The 22,005-nt window shown below is 42.3% G+C and overlaps 1 protein-coding gene across 1 annotated transcript in view; it reads left to right on the plus strand.

The window, feature by feature from the left end:
- Positions 1-16,803: 16,803 nt before the first annotated feature.
- The window catches only part of MAN1A2 (mannosidase alpha class 1A member 2), a 130,535-nt gene continuing 125,333 nt past the window's right edge, over positions 16,804-22,005 (plus strand). Inside the window, exon 1 of the mRNA XM_071433215.1 lies at positions 16,804-17,625. Within this exon, the coding sequence (XP_071289316.1) occupies positions 17,318-17,625 (308 nt within the window). The 5' untranslated portion in view covers positions 16,804-17,317. The remainder of the gene's footprint in view (positions 17,626-22,005) is intronic.

A 22,005-nucleotide genomic window follows, 5' to 3' on the forward strand; every position in this document is an offset into this window, starting at 1 on the left:
GCAGAGAGAATATCCTTTTCAATTCAAGTCTTCTCCAAGCATAAGACAATCTGGCAGTCCTCCTAATAAAAAAAAAAACCAACCAAAAACTGGCTGAAAATGGAAGAAAATTCTGCAAACTATTCTGCAGTGCAAGTCCACTGTGTGGAAATATTATCAAAGGAGAAATATAAGATTTTGCTTTTAAATGTTTTTGAGGGTTTTTTATATATACCTTAAAATAAATTAAACTCATTGCTGGAAAATGAAAATAATCACATAAATTGACAACTTATAATCTCTCAATCACTTTTGTTCATTTTTTAAAAATAAATACTGAGAATGACTGGTTTCTTTGAAGCCATTGCTTGGAGACAGCAGTAAAATAATAAACTCCTTTGGACAAAGCTCATGTATTTAAAGCTGTCTTTCCATACTCTCCTATCTAATGCTCTGCTAACATTGGTTTTACTTGCTTAACTAGATTTCTTATTAGTGTACCTGCAAAAAATTCTTTTGCCAGGGGTGACCTTCCTTTGGATAGGGTGAATAAAATGACTTAATTCTCCTGACCCTTTGCTGCTCACAGGACTAAAAATAATTGAAAAATCATTGAGAGAGTTCAAAATATTGGCAGGTGCAATGGGAGTATCAATGAAGTCAGAGAAAATATTGGTGAAATAGATCATCAATGAAACTAAACAACCAGAGGAAGTGAGAGAAACTGACAGCATCATCAATTCACCTCTTATCCTATGTGGGATTTGATAAAAGAGCTGTGCACTAATCTCCTTATCCTGAAACCTTCCTATTTTGAGACCCTTCTATCATGGCTTTGAAAGAGGTTGACAACATGCAAACAGCTAGCAGAAGAGTTCAATTTACAGGGTTTGACATGGGGCTAAATTGCAGATAATCCCTGGAAGTTAAAGAGGGCAGAAAAAAGAGAGGAAACAGCACATTTCAGAAATGTATGATGTGACAGCCCTCAGTACATCTGAGCAGATGAAGAGAAAGGAGGATCCCATCCATAAAGTGAAGCAGCACAGGAAGTTTCCTCTGGGACAAACAAGATGCAGATTACTGCTGTCCTGGGGCTAGTCCAAAGCAGATGTCAGCTCAAGGCTCTGCAAACTTGCATATAGATGGTTTCCCTATGGGTGACTAATATTTGTAACCTTTAGAAACTGTGATTGTGTCTGCATGACAACTTGTACACATCCAAATGTGTAGAAATTGCTGTCTTAAATCATATTGAATTCCAAGGGTTGGAAACTGTGTTTGTTGTGTATTAGCTTGCCAAAATGGGAAAGAGAGGGTTTTAAGCCATTTTGAAGGAAACAAGGGCAATTAGGTTAAATTATGGAAAATTGCATATGTTGCTCAATAAACAACAATTCTGATAAGCCTAGCAGCTGCCTCAAAGAGGCTGGAAGGAGGTTATGTTTGTTATACTGCCATTATCATGCGTTCTTAGTCTCAGGCAGGTAATTTCACAATCTGAATCCCACTTGTGTTCATATAAAGTGCAGTTGTTGACTTCATACTGTATCTTAAAAGTATATTAATTCGCTTTATTGCAGTTGTAATTTAATTTGAGATCTATCCTGCTTTATTTTATTTAGCCTAATGGGTAATACTGGGTTTAGGCTTCTTAGTTTATTAATGGGTAATCACCCTTGTAAAAGGCTCTCAGGCATAGGGTTTTTCCCTTTCAGAAATGTAGTAAGGTTATAAAAGCTGTAGTAATTCTGATGGTAAATATTTATCCCTATCTCTTGATGTATCTGTGCTCTTCCCAGCACACTATACACTTCTGTGTAAAATACTTGCTTACCTTAGGTTTTGGGACTCTTATATTAGATGCCTACATATACCTGTGTGTCAGTAAGTACTATATGAACAGGGTATGAATAAATATTAAAAAAACCCTAGTTATTCTAATTAAATATAACTTCAGAATGTTTGATGGACTGTTTGAGCAACTATGGTCTCCCAAAAATCTATTTGGTCTACACTGCAGTTCCCACTGTATTTTGTCATCTGCCATCATTAAGCCTCTACTTTTTTAACTACTGTAACTTCTAGAATTCGAAGTACTTCACCTTGAATTTGCATTATGTATAACAGCCAATGGATCTTGAAATATTCTTCAAGGTGATTTAATGTGCTTTTGGTACCTCATCACAGATCTGTCAAACACAAGTGAAAAGTTGTGGAGTTTTTGAGCAATGCTGTAAATATTTAGTCCAGCAGAATATGCCAAAAAATGATTATATAATTGACAAAGATGTTTTTTATACATTCTAGATTTACATTTTTATTGCAAAGGCAGGCTTTTCAAAACTCAGAAATTCCTGCATATATTATAACGCTCCACCTGCCTTGCTCAGTGCATTCATTCATGTAAGCCTGAAGGAAGCAAGGTACCAAAATCAGAATTGTGCAAGAATGGCATCATCAAAACCTCTTTAACTGAGGCAGATGTGTCTGCATTTGTGTAGTACCATTCAAACACCTCCTTCATTGCATTATTTCTGTTACATACTATTTATATCCTACAAAAAGTCGGGAGGAGCATTGGAGTACCTCACTATGCTGGCATAGTAACATTTGAAATATTATCAAGGATTTTGTTTTTATGAAGCATAAAGGCTGGGTTCCAGTCTGGTGAGGAAAAGACCTGAAGAAATGGTACAGCCTTAATAAAAAGACATTTTAATTTCACTGACATTATCAATTACATTGACCTGCTGAGCTGTTAATGATGTGAGTGTTAACACCTCTGGTTATGATGTGATTAAGACAGATAGAGAGGAAAAAAAGAATTTCAGAGGTAGGACTGTACAGTGAAGATACAGTTACCTTGTTTTAGGTCTATAGCTCACAGAGCCATGAATTATTTAGCTTGGAAGGGATCTCTGGGGGTCATCTGGGGGACCTCCCAACTCAAAGTATAATTACATCTGGTTGCTCTGGACCGTTTCTAGTTGAGTCTTGAACACCTCTTGGGAAAGAGATCCTTTAACCTCTCTGGGAAACCTCTTCCAGAATTTGACCACTCTCAAGATAAAAAAAGAAACCCAAATCAAACAAAAAAAGGTGATCTATAATTTAAGTTTTTCATGTTCTAACTTGTGTTTTTGCCTCTCATGTTATTGCTGTGCAGCTGAGGCAAGAAGTGAATCAGAAGTGAAGATTCCTAAATGCCTGTAGACCAGTGTGCTAACTAACACTGGAAAATACAATGAGGCAGCAGGGTGGAAGGAGAGAATAACAGAAATATGAAAAGGGCTGACCCCTTAAAAGGGTTAGAAAACCTGCAATTACATTGATGAGTTATACCTAACCAAGTTTTTGTAATGGGCAGAATTCAAATCTGCACTGTTATGGGGAAATTAAAAATTTAAAGGTTTGCAGTTACCAGTTTAACATCAATAGAGATTAATTTTTGTTCAAAGAATTTCAGACTCTCTGGACAGAAGGGACCTCCCTGTTCACCTAGGCTGACCCTCCCTGTGCAGAGGCTGGATAAAGTTTTTCCAGAACTAGATCAAAGAATGTCTTTTTAAAAGAGATCTAATCTTGTCTTCTGCAATCAAAGGTGACCTAACCACTTTTCCCAAAAAGTTGGTAAAATGTCACTTACATAACTAAAAAGCCTTACCATCATAGGATAAATATTTTGGACTTCACTACAAGGAATAAAGATGAAAGTTGCTGAATTGGAAGCTGGTGGTTACCAAGAGACCAGTGTTCAAGGCCTGATTATATTTAGCATGGCCAATCACATGAGAGTCTCAAACACAGCTTCAAAAGCTTTAATTTATGAAATCTCAGGAAAGTCATAAGGAGAATCTGTTTGGGTAATATATCTGGGCAGAACAATGTACATGGAAGATGATGGCTCTTGAGGAGCATTTATTAGCTGTCCAAAAGTCACTGTCTAAGAAAAGAACATTGGTACTCTTTTCAGTTGTTGAGGGAAAGCCATGACAAGAAATAATGAAGCAATTTTTAACAAATAAGAACAATTGGGTACAGGCCAGAAGAATGTCAAATGAGGAGCCACAAATCTTGGACAATTGATATGGTAAGATAAAGCTGCCAAAGAAGAAGGTCTCTGACTGGAAAGTCAAAAGGGACTATAAAGTTAAGAGCATAAATATAAAAAAAAAAACCAACAAACCCCGCCCTCAAGCCCCAGGAATGTTTGGTCATAGCTAGATAAAGCTGGTAAAATTGCTTTTAATGGTGCAGAAAAGACAAAATAAGAATTTCCTTACTCTATTTGGAAGAAATCAGTATGATACATGTATATCAAATGAACTGCTTTCTGACCCACTAATTATTGGCTTGTTAAGTAACAGATGCTAACATCAATAAATCTGCAGGCCCAGGTTATTTGCTCCCATGAGTTATACAAGTATTGGCCAACTTGACTTCTGCATCTTTGATAGTTTTAACAGACTTAGGAATGATGAAAAAAACCCCAGAAAATCATGTCTTAGTGATAATATTGTGTCTATATTCAGAGAATGAGAATGATACTGCTAATTATAACTTAGTTAGCCTGATTCAGTCATGGAAAAGCGGTTAAGGGATTAGCTGAGAAAGACCTGAGGGGTAAGACTATCATTAATGTCAGTTAGCATGTTTTTAGGGAAATGAGTCAGATCAAACAATTGTGCTGGGAAGACAGCAAGATACACTGATAAAGGCAACCCTGTTGATACACAATATACAGATGTTTATAAGGCAGTGGATTCAGTACCTCATTACACTGATCAAAACTTTGCACAGTGCAGTGAGAAGGGAGCCCACATAACCTGGGTTAATAGCTGGCCAAACCAGGACTCCCAGTACCAATTTGCAAAGCAGGAGCCGTGGCTGAGCAATTGTGCTGTGCTCCTGGGAAAGAGCAGTGCCATGTGCTGTGGGCTCCTCTGCCACTGCTTCTGGGCACAGGCTGGTGGCTGGGGCTGTGCTCAGCAGGGCTGCCCTCTGGGGCACATCCCTGTGCCATGGGAGCGACTGTGAGGAGCCCGAGGACTCTCACGGTGATAACTGTAGCACAAAACCACACGTAAATGGACCACAGCTTCTTCCCCAGATGGTTTTGAATGAAAATGCCCACTTTCTCAGCTAAAGAGTGGAAGACTCTGGTTGATAGTCCATGAACAAATAGCTCAGAAGAGCCTGGTGCAAATCAGGTCAGAGGATCTGATAGCCATGGACTGGATCTTCTTGGGCAGGAAAGCCAACTTGATTCCTCCCTGACTGTGGCAGGAATGCCCCAGAAAGATATTTTCAAAGTCTCCTTACCTAATTTAGTCAGGACTTTTCTTTTTTAATTCATTGCTCAAATTGGCAACGGTTTGGAGATAAGATCGTAACACAACGGGAGTTCCCCCTACTTTCCTGATGAGAATGGCTGAAATTTGTTTTGCTTAAACTTAACAGAAGAAAATTCAGCAACCGGATAAACCAGGCATGGGAAATTTTTGTCAGAAGGTAATTATGGGCAATTGTAAACAAGAGAGTTGAATCAAAACCCTTATGCATCCTGACCAAAATGAGCATTCAATAAAACTACGTTTTAAATTATGTATCTTTTGTTTAGCCTCAATTTTTCAACTAGTTTCTTTTTTTTTCCCCCCTAAAAACAGGCTCAGTGTAGGCACATATTTCTTTGCTTCCCACAATCTGTGTCCATGAGCACTGAGCAGAGGCAGACTAAAGGGAATTTTGGAAGGATTTTTCAGAATGAATCTTGGGTGCTTTCTCCTTAGGTGCATTTCTCTTTCAGTAATGATAAAGAAGTACCACAGTGGAACATTTATTCTGACCTGTGGGGAATGTGTCATGATTTGTTTCCTGCTTGAAGACTGATGAAGCTGCTAGCATGTGAAACTCCAGTTGTTGGCCATGCTGACAAAAAAGGAATTTGTAGTTTTTAAGAACTGCCATTAATCATACCTTGTGTCAGGGAGGGAAGAGTGCAGCAGTGCCAGCACATTTCTAAGGAAAGCTGACAAAAAGGGGAGTGGAACTAAAGAATTGTCTATGCCTGGCTGTGAGGCTGTTTGGTGCTGTGCCATGTGGGTGGAGTGTGCTGGTGTCCCAGGTAAGGGGGGTCCCCAGGCAAATGCTGAGCTGCTGATTCAGGAGGTAACTTTCACAATGCTCATGCCTTTGGGAGAGGTGTGGAAGGTACAAGTGGGTTGTTTGCCCAAACTTTTCACTCCTTTGCTTCCCAGGGTCCGTGCCAAGACTATTTTGTACTTGTGCACCTTAAAATTATTTTTGAAGTGCATCAAATTAATTTCCTAGTACATTTCAATTGTTAAATAATGTCTGTGAGGGATTTGAAGAGTAGCTGCTGACAGAGAACATTCAAGATTTATGTGCTGTCATTAGCTGTATATGAAGTTTAGTGCAATAAGCCATACTTAAAAGCTTTCTGTCTAATGTAAACAGTACATTTCTTCTACCTGTTGGTAAGTAGGTAAATAGACATGAAATAGCATAAACAGAACCATTCCAGGCACAGATCTACACTAAATGTTACAGATATTTGCATTATTTATTATGGGATATCCATGAACAATCTCTGAATCTCTGCCATGAGAAAAATTCAGCCAAAACTAAATTTCAAGCTCTTTATAAAAAGAAATCATAAAAGCCTGAATGCTGGTACTTTAACAGTAGCATTTGAGCAGAAATAAATGGTGATAAATTAGTCAGAGCAAATTTAAAACAGATGCTACAAGATTTTAATCACTGAAGAATGAATTTCTGGAATATTCTTGCACACTGAGATGTAGGTGCAATGAGATTGAGTCAAATATAGCACAAAGGAGGCAGAAAATGTGGGTCTGGTATGCCATAAACTCATAAAAATGCAGCTGATAAATTGAGAAGCTGATATACCTGATGATGGGAGAATGATTGGCTGGGGAACATGTTGGTTTAGCCACGGGATTTCTGTCAGAATTGCTCCTCTTCACAAAAGCAGGCAGAGTAGGAGCAAGCAGGAGGTAGAAACCAGGCCTGGCAATATCTAGTCAGGTCCTTGTGTCTGTGCAGAAATGCCACAGCTGCAGAGCACTCTATGAAAGAGTTTTGTGAGGCACTGTCTACCAAACACACAAGAAGAACAAGCCTTTAGTATTGTAAAAATTCTGCAAGTTACAGTGATCTCCAAGGCCTTCTATAAATATTCTTTTGTCTCTGGGAGACATCTCTTTCCTGCGAATACAACTCGGTGTGATGCAACCGGCTCGCTCAGATCTGGGTCAGGTTTGTTAAGGAAGCTGATTTTCTGTAGTTACACACACCTTGTTAAGGCAAAACACATGTGCTCCCCCTGAGATTCTGATGGAAACTCACTGGTTGCCTGGGTGTACCCCATGCCCTTATCTCACTGCTCTGCTTTGAATCGATGCTGCTCAGATACTCGGTTCTGGAATTTCTCCCCTAGTGTGGCATTTTGCTCTTTGACATTTCAAGCTTGTTCCATGTATATAATAATTTTGTTTCAGTTATTACTATTTCTGCTTTCACTTTCCTTGACAGTGTTCTGTGTGTTCTATATGTTAGAATATGAAACTTCTGTGCCTGGTTTTATTAGGTATTCTCAGAAATTGCACATTTCCCCTTCATCCTGCTTACAAGGACCTTGCTCCCAGTTATTCCATCTTTCCTGCCTTGTATGTACATCTTTGTGAACTAGTTGGGCTTGTCACTACAACTGCTGGTATTTTAACATTTTCTGTTATATCTGCTCAAACAATGTCAGCTGCTGTTTTGCTGATGTTGTTTGGCATGTTTATTTATTTTGCTTTTTTATTTTTTATAGTCTTTACTGAAATAGTTTTAAATGGGTTGTTTAGTATCATGTAATGTGTTCCTTTTAAAGACCTTTGGGATTTTAATTCAGTTGTCACTCAGATTTCTTTTTCAATGATTCACAAGTTTCTTATTAATGAATAGATCTGATTAGGCCAACCAACCAACCAGCCAAAAAAAACCCCAAAAAACCAAAAACCCCCACACCCCACAAAAAAACTCTTCAGGGCAGAGGGGAAAAAATCCTACTTCCTCTTTTTATTCTGCACTCTTTCTGAGAAACTGGACATTTCCTCCTATAGACACAATGTTCTTCCTACCTTTGCACTGGCATTTCAAACCAATCTTCTCTTTTATCTCTCTATACAAAAGGCAACCTGTACTACTCAAACCAGTGTCATTTCTTAATTGTCATCTCTTTTACTCGTCTAAATGATTTTCATGTACAACAGAAAATGCCAGTTGAATCCAATCTTTTTCAAGAGTTCATTAGCATCTCATAATTTTTAAAGCTGCTATGTTATTTACACAGTGCCACCCCAGAGAGGTTGAAACTCTACCTTTATTGTGATTTTTCTGTACCAAGGTTAGTGATTTTCATCTAACATTTTTGAGTTATAAAATCATTTAGATTGGGAAAGACTCTTAAGATCATTGAGTCCAACTGTAAACCTGACACTGTCAATCCAGCATTAAACTATGTCCCTAAGTGTCACACCTATATGTCTTTTAAATACTTCCCAGGATAGTGACTCAGCCTCTTCCCTGGGCAGCCTCTTCCCTGGGCAGCCTCTTCCAATGCCTGATCACCCATTCCATGAAAGAAATCTTACCTAATACCTAGTCTAAACCTCCCCAACAACTTGAGGCTTGTACTGTTGCTTGTTACTTGGGAGATGAGACTGAATTCCACCTGGCTACAGCCTCCTTTCAGGGTGTTGTTGAGAGTGATAAGGTCCCCCTGACCCTCCTTTTCTCCAGGCTAAACAATTCCAGCTCTCTCAGCTGTTTTTCCTCAGACCTGTGCTCCAGACCCATCACCAGCTCTCTTGCACTTCTCTGGACTCACTCCAGCCCCTCCATGTCTTCCTTGCAGTGAGGGGCCCAGAACTGGGCACAGCACTCGAGGTGTGGCCCCACCAGTGCTGAGCACAGGGGCACAATTCCTGCCCTGCTCCTGCTGGCCACAGCATTGCTGATCCAGGCCAGGTGCCACTGGCCTTCCTGGCCACCTGGGCACAGCTGGCTCATGTTCAGTCAACCAGAACCTCCAGATCCTTCTCTGCCAGGCAGCTTTCCAGCTGCTCTTTCCCAAGACTGTAGTGTTGCATGGGGTTATTATGACTCCAGTGCAGGATCTGGCAACATCTTCCACTGCCTTGATCTTTTTTCTATATTTACTGTGACTTGTGATTTCCATTTTAAGGATCCTAATGCATTGAATTCCAATTATATACAAATTTTAGGTACCAAACCACAAACAGTAAGCACAGCACTCATGCTGCTATCTTTTATTCTAGCTTTTGACTTGGCCACTGTCCCTGAAGAAGTATGTGAATATCTAGCAATAATACAACACAATAACCTGTCAGCAGTTATTTAACTATTGGATGGAACATAAACTTCCATTGCAGCATTTATAGGGAGGCTGGATAGGCTCTCTGAGGCATGAAAGGACTAAATGTAAAGCTCTGAGGACATTCAGGTAAGATCAGCAGATTTTTAGTCATGCTTGAGAGAAGGGATGAAGTTGGCTTCATTCTTCCTGAGGGGAGACAGCTCCCTGTTCTTTGTTTTCAGAGTGTGTGCTCACACGTGGGTGTTTCTGGAAAGGGAAAGAAGAGAATGCATAATGATGGTGAAGGTATATAGTCACAGATACAGTAGAGCAGAAGTTCCCAGTCTCCTGTCTCTGGGCATTTTTATCAACAGTGGCAACACTGGTCATCACAACCAGTAGAAGCAGGCACAGAAACATCTTTTTCCTTCACCCATTGTCCCATGCCTAGATTTCACCAGAGAAGCTCTGTTTCGGTATCCAGAATTTCAAATTCACTGGAACAGGAGAATTTCTAAGTGTATCTAGTGGATCCAAGTAGCTGCAAATCTCCTGCATAGTTGTTCCAGCCGGGGGGGCTGTGTATCAGGAAGTTAGGGTGGTTTCAAACACAGACCTCACAAAGATGCTGCATAGCTGTCAAGTAGATCTCGTGCCATGAGGATACACTGGGCTCAATTACTTTCTGTCTGCTACAGCTGGTGGAGCCTGAACAGCATTTTAAGCAAATTCTGGGTTCCTTGTGTGTATATGACTTTGATTCATACCTTAATAAATGCAGCATGATCAAAAAGGTCAGGCTTACTACTCACCCACACCTACATACATCTGGGAAATCCCACACCAGCAGTGGGAGGCCACTCAGGCTCACATGGCACAGCTGGAATACAGGCAGGGACCCCGTGGGATTCGTGGCTAGAAAGCTTCATGCAGTGGAAGAGGGGAGGGTATTAGAAGTTCCCAACTAGAGGCACTTCAGAGATGCAATGTAGGACCTTTGCTGGATACACTCCCATTGCAGCTTCTGCAGGGAAGCCCTGCAGTGCTAGTCTGATGTTTGGATACGTGTAATTACAGACCCACGCACAGGCTCAGCTAAAAGATGGTGGGTAGGACAAGCAGTAGCCACCTGAGGGCTGGGTGGCTTTAGATGACTTGGAGGGAATGGTGGGAGAGAGGGAGAAAGTGTTAGATAAATGAGGGCAGGATTACTCAATAGTGTAATGGGCAGACTAACAAGAGGAAGCCTTGTGTTTGGAAATGGAAATCTTCCATTTCCACTGGCTTGACTTTCAACCTGCACAGAGGCAGATGGAAAAATCCCTGTCTTACTGTTATCAGTCCTGACAGGCTCCCTGATGGCTTCACAGGGTAGCAAGAATGAGCACAATGCTTGGGACAATGCTGGGGACACAGCACAGCAGCTTTCCCAGCTGCACATCACTCTGCAACTGGCTGGATAAATGAGCAGGACAGACAAGAGTCTGACAGACATTTGTTGGGTGACACTGCATCTATGCAACAAAGTAATGTATTTGCCACTGTAGCTGATGATGGCTCCTGATCTGGCTTCTTTGATTCATTTGGAAGAAGGGAGTACAGAGTACATGAACTTCATAGTGTATCCTGTGAACTGACAGCTACTGCACCTGGTCAATTTGTCTTGATGCCTTCAACTCCACTGTCAGGCTTGAGTCAGCCTAGGGGATTCCATGTATAAAGGTACTACAAGTAAAGCCTGGAAGAGCTGCAAGTTGCATAGAACCTTTCTTCCCTCCAGATGTATGGCTGGGCTAATGAAGGGAGGTAAGAATGTGAGACCTGATGCTGTTATTTTTACATCAAGTGGTATACTCTCCTGTAACAGCAGAATCCTTCACTGACTGTTCATGGTCCAAGGCTCATTCAGTAGCATGAGCTGAATGAGAACATTTTACCCAAAGATTAGGCTTGCCAAAGGACTTGCTTATCCAGCTTGCTGTAGTTCTAAGGAAGTTTATTCTTGAATGTCCACCTTTCCTTCATGCTTTTTCTCTTTCTAAAGTGAAACAGGTTTTAATTGCTCTTTTGGTATTGAAGGAAGAGAATGCAAAACTATCAATAATACAATGATAAAATTTTAAATGGCGATATATGCAGGGGCCCTTCAATTTTCCACATATTTGTGACTGACTTTCTTTAAATAGAAAACATTTTTTTTCCTGTCAATGTACAGATATAGAATAAAAACACTTGAAAGCAAAGAGTGAAATTGGATCTCATTAAAACATGGAGTTAGTGAAATGGTGACAGATGGGCCCTGCTGGGAAGGAGAAGATCGTTGAACGAGACTGGGATAAGTTAGTGACTTTGCAATTATAAAGCATGTGGCTTTGTAATTTCTAACCCCCAGTTCTGCAAAGTAATCAGTGCAGTTGGGTCCATATGCCTGCAGGGAGGCTCATTGAGACAGGCACGAAGATCTGCATAGAGGAACAGGGGACATGCAGATATTCCAAAACACAGCTGCAAGGGAGCGAATCTCTCTCTTTTCCAGCCAAATTTTAATCTGCCCTCTCCAGAATGGAAGAACGCTTTACTGTGAAATATGAACTTGATTTTCACGCTCTCCTGTAGTGCTCACCAGACTAGGGATGGAATTTTAAGAAAAACACGACCCTTTCAAGCATTGATTGATCTGCCACTGTTAAATGTTGTCCATCTCAGTATGCCTGTGGCAATGGGTGACAGGTTTTTCTAATTATGTTTCAAAGTAGACTCTGACTTGTTTTTTATAATGTTGAAAATCTTTATCTTGACTCATTTCTGTAATAAACTTCTGGCAACAGGAAGCTATAATTTATTTACTTAGAAATTTCTCATCTCTATTATCGTAAAGATGTCTTAGCAATTCTATTTTTAGGATTGCACAAATGGGGCATAAATCCTGTTTTTCTTTTAAAGCAGATTGTGCTAGGATGTCGACCATCAAATGTGTGAGATTCGTGTCCATCTGAATGATCAGCTTGGTTTTTATTTCCAGGGACAACCTCAGCCATCAAGTCCCACCATATGCAAACCCAGACCATGAAGCAGGTGATATATTTAACTCGTTACACAATCTCTTCCATGCATTTAACAAGCTGCAATAATTCAGGGATGGTCTTCCCAGTGCACACTACAGGCAACTACTTGGTTTCAAGGCCTTGAAGCTGTGCAGCTCTTGGCTCTTTTATCTGACCATCCCTGGAAAACTTATTTTCACTTTTAAGCCAAAGAATGGCATTATTGCTGCTGATTCAAATACACACTCATAGATATCACATTTTCCTTTACAATCTGATATTTGTGCCCATTTTGTGTCTCTGTAGAGAAGTTGCCATGAGTAAGTTCAGTTTTCATAGCTGCAAATTTTCTGGTGCAGTCTAATACACTTTCATGGTTCCCAAATTTCTTTTTGATGTGCAAGTCCTTTCATGCCTTAGGGAAGCACAGAAGAAAGCATGGAAGTACTTGAAACATTAATAAATAGGTGCTGGAGGCTGGTATTATGGGCCAACTGGGTGTAGGAGGAGCTGGTGTCTTAGAGATGAATCAGAAATCCTAGGAGAGGGGGAAGGCATGTCAGGAAAGATTGGGAAGATGCAAAGCTTGAAGTGACACAGCAAGGGCAGTCACTCACAAAGAAAAATGCCTTTCCAGAAGAACTCTGAATGGACACGAAAAGTGCAATACTGCCTTTTTCAGAACCTGAGACAAGGAAGCATGATAATACCTGGTGGAATAGTTTGGCTGAGGTGATGGATCAGAAAGTTCATATCTTTGGTATGTTACACAGAAAAAACTCAGCCAAGGTGTGAGATAGAATTTGGATGTGAGGACACAGGGAGAATTCAGAGCAGTGGCTTGCACATGATATAGGTCTGAATTAGGAAAAGAGTGTGTTCTCATCTCGATTGAAAATGGAAGGAGGAGAATGAGATTAGGACAGTAATAATCTTCCTGCCATAGCCACATTAAGGATGAACAAGGCTAGACTTCCTCATAAAATTATAGGGTAAGGGTTGCTTGGAAGAAGATGGGATCTGAATTGCAAAGGTCAATTTGTGATTATTATTTTGATAGAAATAATAGTAAAGTGTACGTTTACATACACCCAGCAACACAGGGAGGAGGATATAGAGAGCAGGGCAACGGGCCAAAGACCAAAGATTATTCACAAAGCCTGGTTGAGGGTAAAGTCTTTTTCAGATGGGCTGTGATTGGAGGGATAGGGGGAAAAACATAAAGACAGCCACAGGAACCACTAGTGAATCTCTAGACTTTAGATTTCATAAAGAATGTGCTCTTGGGACCACAGTCACCATTGAGCCCAAGAGAACATGAACGTTGTTTCAAGACACATCGGATTTTCCATGGAACCTGGAAGGCTGGACAGTTTTGGAGAGAAAACTGAAGAAGAGGCTTTGCAAACAATGAATCCAGACTGTGTGCCCAAATTCTGATGCTAGAAAGGATCACTGCATTTTCAAGAAGAAAGAAATAGTACATTGATATGGATCTGTACTTCTACAAGACTTACTTTGTGTACCTTTGAAAAATGTGAACTACCCTAATAGCTTTCCAGAAATGTTGGCTTGTAGAAATACAGTGACTTTAGAACTGATGATCAAGCACTTTTGGACCTCAAGTTCCCAGTTACATTAGCAATTGATCAAAGTCAAGGCAGTGAGTACAGGAAATTCCTGGTTCTTGTGAAAACCTTTCTGTTTCAGCTCAGGACACTTCCAAGAGTGTTCTGGGTGTCAGTGATAAAACACTAATAGATGCAAAATCTATATAGTACAGCATAGGATCACAAAATCCAACTAATTCAATATAGTTCTATATTTAATGTTGTTCAGCTACGGAGTAACAGCACTGCAGCGTGGAAAATCACTGGCAAACGTACCGGGATATGCATATTACCCAGTATGAAAGAACCAAAGGATGAAAAATTACTATTAGACTTTGGTAAAAAGTAAGGAAGTCAAAACAAGCACAAAATTGTAGAAATACAAAACTTCATCATGGTTTAGACAGAGATGCTTTACAATTTGGAAAGGTCATCATAAACTAAAAAACCTACAGAAATGTCACTTTCTTCCAACAAGCTAAACACAAAGAAACATTTTCTAAAGAAATTGGAAGCTTCTGCTCAGTCTTTTAAAGCAAAGGAAAAACTAGCAGTTGGCAGAGAAGAGTGAAGCAAAGGGCAAAAAGACTGAAGAACAAAAGTCTTCATGGGCTGATCTTTGTTTTCCAGACTGTGTGTAAAAGCAATTTAGCAAGTGAAGACATGAACATATTTGAAGATAATTTACTTTACCAGATCAAAACTAGAAGACAGTTGAAATGGCCAGCAGACCAGTTGAAGCATGCTGATCCTGTTCTAACAACATTAAATGTTGGGTTTAGTTTCTGCACTGACTGGAGTGTATTGTAGTATCATTGATAATACAGCTCTTTTTGCATTTCCTCTCTTTGGTATCTCCGTCCCACACTGGTTTTTTGGGTTTTATCACCTCATGGCAGTTCTCACTTTGTTCTGCTTTTCACTAGTGCGAGATTACTGAGCAGGGCCCAGCTGTCTGCTGCATGGCATTGTCACGGGTCCTCTTTGTAGAAAACAGAGAAGAGGAAGCAAAATAAGCCGATGGAAGAGTTTAGCTGGGCAGAGAGATGGGAAAGGCCAACAGCTCCGACATGGTACGCAGTAAGATCCAGCAAGGTGGGATTCATAGCTTGGTTGTGAGGACATAAGGAGTGGTCAGAGCAGAGAAGTTAATCTTGTCAAGGTCTCCTTTACCTTGAGCAGTTAACTTCAACTAACTTGATTGGCCCTAAGTGTTCCTTAATCTGGATTTTTTTGACACACCCACACCTGTGCCGCTATATCGACTGCCAGAGTATTTTTTTTCTAGCTCAGCTGCTTTCCTTCCCTGGAAACATCCCAAAGTAACCTTTCTTGAGGGCTTAATTTTCATAGTAAACCACACTTAGATGAGAAACTGAGGACTAACCTTCAGCACATCCAGTTGGACTTGGAGTTCTTTTTCCACAGGCCAGCATAATTCCCCAGATTCAAAATACGTAAAACAAAGTACAAGCCACATAACAAACCTAAATGCCTGGGATTGCTGTTATCCAACCTGCATTGCTCAGATTCCAGCTGCTGGGACAGGGATCAAGGCACTCCACTCAGGGGCATTGGCAGCATTTGTGGTACTGGAAACCACTCTTGGCTGCATGTCTGCTTTGTCTACCTGCAGGACACGTGTCTCAATGCTTTCTCTCTCACTCTCTTTGTGTATTTACACCTCTAGATGGGATTCCTTTTCCTTCTGGAGCTTGTCTCAGTGGGAAGGTTTCCTGCAGGGAGCTGCTGCCTGCTCCTTCAGTTCACTTCTCATTCTGTCACTCCTACCCGAACCCGGGGGTGACGCCTGCCCCTGGGAAGTCCTCTCCAGCCCAGTTAGCTTCACTTCAGCAGGCTGAGCTGACCTGTTCTCTCCCCTGCCTTTATACCTCCTTAGCTGTGATTCAGATTTGCTGCCAGCTTCACTAAACACTCTGGTCTCCATAATCTGGGAGTACCTGAGCCTCCAGTTTTGTTAAACCTTTATAATGTGGAAAAAACCTTACTCTGAAAAAAGCTGCCAGTGAAACTTGTCTCCCAAATTTATGAACCTACTTTTTGTTCTGTGACTTCCACTGAATCTCGTTCTTGCAGCTCCTTTGACCAGGACTTTGCCTCTGCATGAAACCTTCTCATGGGGCTCTGTTTTATGGGGTGCCCAGGATGACTTCATGGAGATTCTGTAGTCCAGCCCCCCTGCCAAGGCAGGGTCACCTGGAGCAGGTTACTGTGTGCGAATAAGGGAGCAGGAATGTGTCCAGGTGGGCTTTCAATGTCTGCAGACAGGGAAACTCCATGGATCTCCATGAACAGCCTGTTCCAGTGCTCTGCCACCCTCAGTGTAAAGAAGTTCTTCCTCCTGTTTCGGTGAAACTTCTTGTGTTTTAGTTTATGGCCACTGCTCCTCGCCCTGTGGCCGGGCACCAGAGGAAAGAGTCTGGCACCATCCTCTAGGCACCCATCATTGAGATACTTATGTGCATTAACAGGATCCCCTCTCGGCCTTCTCTAGACAAAACAGGCCCAGCTCCCGCAGCTCCCTCATTAGAGAGATGCCCCAGTCCCCTCAGCATCTTTGCGGCTACCCATGGGCCCTGTCCCGCAGCTGCTTGTCCCTGTGGTGTTTCCCCTGAGAGACGCGGGTTGCTCAACCCGGCCCCGCCGCCGCTGCCGCTCCCGCTCCCCGCAGGGGCCGCTCCGGCCCCGCCCCCGCCCCGCCCCGCCCCCGCCCCGCGCGCGTGCGCCGCCCGCCGCCGCCGCGCAGGCGCCGTGGGGGCGGGCAGAGGGTCCGGAGCGGGACCGGCGCGGCGGCCGCTCCCGGCGTCGTTCGCAGCGGGGCCCCGGCGCGGCCAGGGGGATGCGCCTCCGCCCGGCCCGGACAAGGGGACGCGGGTGGAGAGACGCCGCGCGCCAGGCCGGGCCCCCGGCTCCCCGCTGCCGCTCGTCCCGCAGCCCCGCGGCCGCGGAGCTCGGGGAGCGCCGCTGACCGGAGTCGCTCGCTCGGGCCCGGCTGGTCCCGCGGCGAGGGAGGGAGGCAAGGAAGGAAGGAAGGGGGCGCGCAGGTAGCGGGGCGACCGCGCCCCGGCCCGAGCCCCCGTGGGGGCGGGGGCCGTCGGGGCGGCCCGGCCTCCCCCCCGTCCTCCCTTCCTCCGGCACCCGCGGGGAGGATGGTGATGGTGCAGCCGCCCGCAGCCCCCGAGGCGGGCCGGGGCCGCCCTCCGCAGGGGCTGAGGGGATGAACCGTGCCCCGCCGGGGGGTCGCTAGCGGAAGGATGACCACTCCCGCCCTGCTGCCGCTCTCCGGGCGGAGGCTGCCCCCGCTGAACCTGGGGGCCTCCTCCTTCCCGCACCACAGGGCTACCTTGAGACTCTCCGAAAAATTTATCCTGCTCCTTATTCTTAGTGCCTTCATCACCCTGTGCTTCGGGGCGTTCTTCTTCCTCCCCGACTCCTCGAAGCACAAGCGCTTTGACCTGGGCTTGGAGGATGTGCTCATTCCCCACGTGGACACCAGCAAAGGGGGCAAGAACCTCGGCGGCTTCCTCATCCACGGGCAAGGGCACGACGAGCACCGGCACAGGTGGGTGCCTCGCTCGCGGGGAAGGGAGCGGGACTGGGTGAAGGGAGATCCCTTAGAATGTGTCTTTCCCGTGCTGCTGTCCCTCCTCTCACCGACATCCTCCCAAACGGGTATCAACTTCTGAGCGCTAGCCTTGTGTCCTCCAGCTGCCATATGTAACTGAGGCTCCGTGTTGCCTTCCCCAGTGTGAATTTAGCCTTCTGGCGAGCTACAGCTGGGAGGGCAAATATGAAGTGTCCTCCAGTGGCTAATTTATTTTCTCACCCTAGCCAATTCCATGCATCAGCCATGGAAAGAAGGGGGTTAAGTTATGGCATTCGTGGAGGCAGTATAAGTGACTGAAAAACTGCCGCATCTCTTCTACAGCTATTATGTGCTTACTCAAAACAGCTGCTTGTTGCTGAATAGTGCACAAGAACTTTGATCTGAAAAAGACTTCATGCTGTGATCCAGAGGCTGTCAGCCTATGACGTGCAGGACACAGAACCAGTGCAGATGGCACAATTGCCTTTTTCTGGCCCTTAAAATCACTTGCTCTAATGTTAATCCAGACGATTGAAGGTGCCGGTGGCTGAATTTCCTTAATTGTATTTGCCAGTGTAAAGAAATTACGGATAGAAAAAGAGTATCACGGGTAGATATGCTGTATCAACAGCTTTTGGGGGGCCGCCTAAAGCTTTGTGTGGTGCAAGCCTCTAAATGTTCAGGACTGGATCGTGTGAAGTTAAGCATTCAAAACGGAAGTAAAAAACCTTAAATCGTAATTATACAGTATATTTGCTTCTAACATACTTCAGTTGCTTAAATCCTACCCTGCTGCCTGGATCTTAATGAGGCTGACAGATCTCTCTTCACTGTCAAAGATGTGTTAAAATATGATGGTGGGTGATAAAATACCTGCTTTTCCATACTGAAATTAGTAATACAGGGGATTTTAAAGAAAGGTTACTTACGCTGATAGTGTTCCTTTGGAAACACCTTGAAATATATCTTACTGGCATAAGAATTATTTAAAGGTTATTTGTATGAGATTAAAAGGAGAGGTTTTAATTTACTTTTTTTTATTAATCTGTTATGAGTTATAAAGAATACGTGAATAAAGAATACTATGGTATTTTTCCTTAAGGCACCTTCACTGTTGAATGTTTTTGGGCACTTAAGTTGAGCCCTTTCTCCCTATCTGAGAGGGCATGGTACTTAATATTTAACAAGGATTTATTTTGTCTATGATGTTAATTGCTGGTGTGGTTAAACGCTGCATTAAACGTAGGTTTAGACAGTCTCTAATATGCCTTTGAAGTCTTGTCTTTCACTGTGAGGGTTTATTTCTTTTTGTATGTGTGTGTGTTCTTATTTCTTAGCTTCCCCGGTCCCTGTGGCACATGCAGTCAAAATCAGTTTCTAAAATATAGGACAGATGAAAGAAAAAGAAGAGTTCAGAAATGTTCAGAACTCCAGCTGTGGCTGTTGTACCTTGTGTTGTCCAGTAGATGGGCTGTAGAAAAAAGGAGTCTGTTGATAGTGATAGTTCATATTCTTTCCAGGTTCCCTCTTTTAGTTACTGAGGCCACATCTTTAGGAATGAAGTACTACTTTTTTGTGTGTCATGTGTAGATAAGCAGTAGCTTACAGCTGTCAGAGCCAAGTTGTTCGGGATCTGTTCTTAAACAAAGTGGTTATCCTGACATCAGTTAACTGTCCTATGGTTCCTGTATTGCTATGGCTGTGTGTACCTCCCACCTGCCCTCCATCCAAAATTTCCCCGTCATGTTCATTTTTTGAGTTGTTATTTGTGCAAGAATAGTTATTATTCCTGTGTTTTAGCTTTGCAAAACAGGCATGTCTTAACTACTTAAAAGCCTGCCTGCTTAACCTGCTTGTAAGACCCTTGTGTGAATGTCACAATATGCATTGTGAAGCAAGGTTATGTGCTTTACTTTTGAAGCAACTTTGGCTGATCATCACAGTTTTATCAACAGACTATTTCCCATCAGCTTGTGGCTAATGTGGTTGTTTACCATAATGGAAAACACATGCTGCCATTTTCATTGCAGAGTTCTTGCTCCTGGATTGCAGGGATATTGACAGATGGTATTTTGAGAAAGTGTAGGATCTTCAGTGGTGAGCTCTGGATTACTTATTGTCGCTGTTTGGGATGGAAAAATTTGTTCTGCTTACTATCAAGAGGCAAAGTCAAGCATCAGCTACTTTGTAAGTGCTGTTTTTTTGAGTGAGGCAGAGGAGTTAGGGTAGAAAAGGTCAAGAGAAATTAACCTAATCCTAATATGAAGGAGGATGCAGTCTAAAATGTGAAGGGTGAGGGTGGATTGACAAGCTGTTTCCAGAAATCGAGGGGCTTCAGAACTCATTGGATCAAAGGTCATTCATATGAAGTATACACTTGATTATGAAGTGACAGATGTTTTGTTTAGTCGCTAAAAAGGAAAGTGTTTCTTCTGTGAATGCTATTGATATCTATCAAATGATAAAACACACATCTTATTATACTGCTACCTTGGTATATAGGCTGTAATATTTTAATGCTCATTTTGCCTTTCTCAAATCTTTAGTTTTGTAGGCTACTGGAAAATATTTGTATTTCTGTCTTCTAGAAAAATGCAGCAGTGATGTAGGTAGAAAATCATTGTAAAAACCATGCTTTAGAGTTGGGTGTGCAAACAATGGTTCCCACTGGACTTTCTCTGTATTCCTTGCATTGCTTTCCCACCTCTTCCCCTGGGCCCCCTTGACATTCTTGAGTGCTTTTATTTTTATTGTTACAGTGGTTACCCCTTGCTGACATTAACTTTACATCTTCCATTAAATTGTTTTCTTTACTGCTCCTGTCTTTTGTTTTCCCCTGCCAGGCAGAAAAATTGGGTGGGGGGAAAGCCCTACTCCCTTCCTGATGGTCTTAAATATTTATTCAAGAATTACAATGTTCTTGCCTATCTCCTGAGAAAAACATATTTCTTCTAAGAAGGTGGTTAAAATCTGGAGTAAAACTGCAGTTTGTGTTTGGGAGATGGATAGGCTGTATTGCAGGGCAAGTCTCACTTTCAGCTGTTCATTTCATCTGTAAGCTCTTCCTGCAGGGTAGTGCATGGGGAATGACTGAGTAATGTTGGGAGGGTGTACCACAAATTTTTGCCTTTGAGAGGAGGGAGAATGGAAAGGATTAGTCCAGGACTTAGGAAGACATGTGCATACACATATCACACTTTTAAAAAATCAATTTCATTTCCCAAAGATGAATTTCTTTCCATTTCAAATAGGATATTGCAGAGATTCTGCAACGAGAGCTGCCTGGTTTTGAAGACACATCTTGCCAAACAAACTTGTGTAACACTCAAAATTTGTTACATGATTTTAGATAACTGTAATTTTCCCCAAACTTCTGCATCTCTTGCCACACAAAGGTACTTAAGGTGTTTCTTACTACCCAGTTACTTTTCAAGTATCTGTGGTGTTTCATTCTTCAGTACCAGATCTAAAAGATAGCTCTGGAAGTAAACCAAAACATTCTTATAGCTTCTTTGCATCTGATGCAAATGAGTTAGAATGCAAATGCCCTGTAATCTCCTTGATTTCTCAGATTTTTTAAAAAATAAGATTATCTGCAATATGTAAATTGAGAAGACTTGTTTCTTTAATGATCTGTCAAAGCAGCTGCTCTCTGTGTTACTTGACAAAAGCTAAGGCCGTTTCTGTGGTGAAAGTGTGTTAATCTTAGAGGCAAGGAATAATGTAATTTTATGAGCTAATAGCTACTTTGTAGCAGCACTTGGACTGCTGTTGGGCAAACAGTTCAATCCTTCAGAATTTGTGAAGATGTATCTTCAGCTGCTGAATTCCTGTGTATCACTTCAACTCAAAATTTCTGTCTGTGCTTGGAAAAAAAACCTCTCCAACCCTCAAGTCATCAGGTTGACAGCAGCTGCTGCTAATACATGTGCCCACCTCAATGGCCTTGGCCTCTGTGTGGCAGTGGGTATAGATCAGTTTAAATCATGCTTTTGACTCTGTTTCTGGAATGCTGAGGATTACTGACTGCTGTGTTATGCAAAGATGGAAGCTCTGCAGTCTGATAGGATGAGTTGTGGGTCAGCAGATGTATGGCAATAGCCTAAAAGTGCTCTTTCTTCTGTTGCTCAGTATGTGGCTGTCTCTACTCTTAGGAGGTGAAAGTAACAAAAATTATTCTGAGGTGCTTTTGGTCTTAATTTCTTCTTCTAATTTCTGCAGTTTTTTAAAAAAGAAACATGAAAAGCTTAATATGCGTATTTTGAATCCCTTTATCTTCTCTCATCTATATTACTTAGTTAGCTATAGTAAAAGTGGGCAGAGGAGATAATTTAGCTTTTATTACTCAGTGGGATC

The sequence above is a fragment of the Agelaius tricolor genome, unplaced genomic scaffold, assembly GCF_023055355.1.
Source record: "Agelaius tricolor isolate 1412-34295 unplaced genomic scaffold, bAgeTri1.0.p SCAF_9, whole genome shotgun sequence".
Lineage (NCBI taxonomy): Eukaryota > Metazoa > Chordata > Aves > Passeriformes > Icteridae > Agelaius > Agelaius tricolor.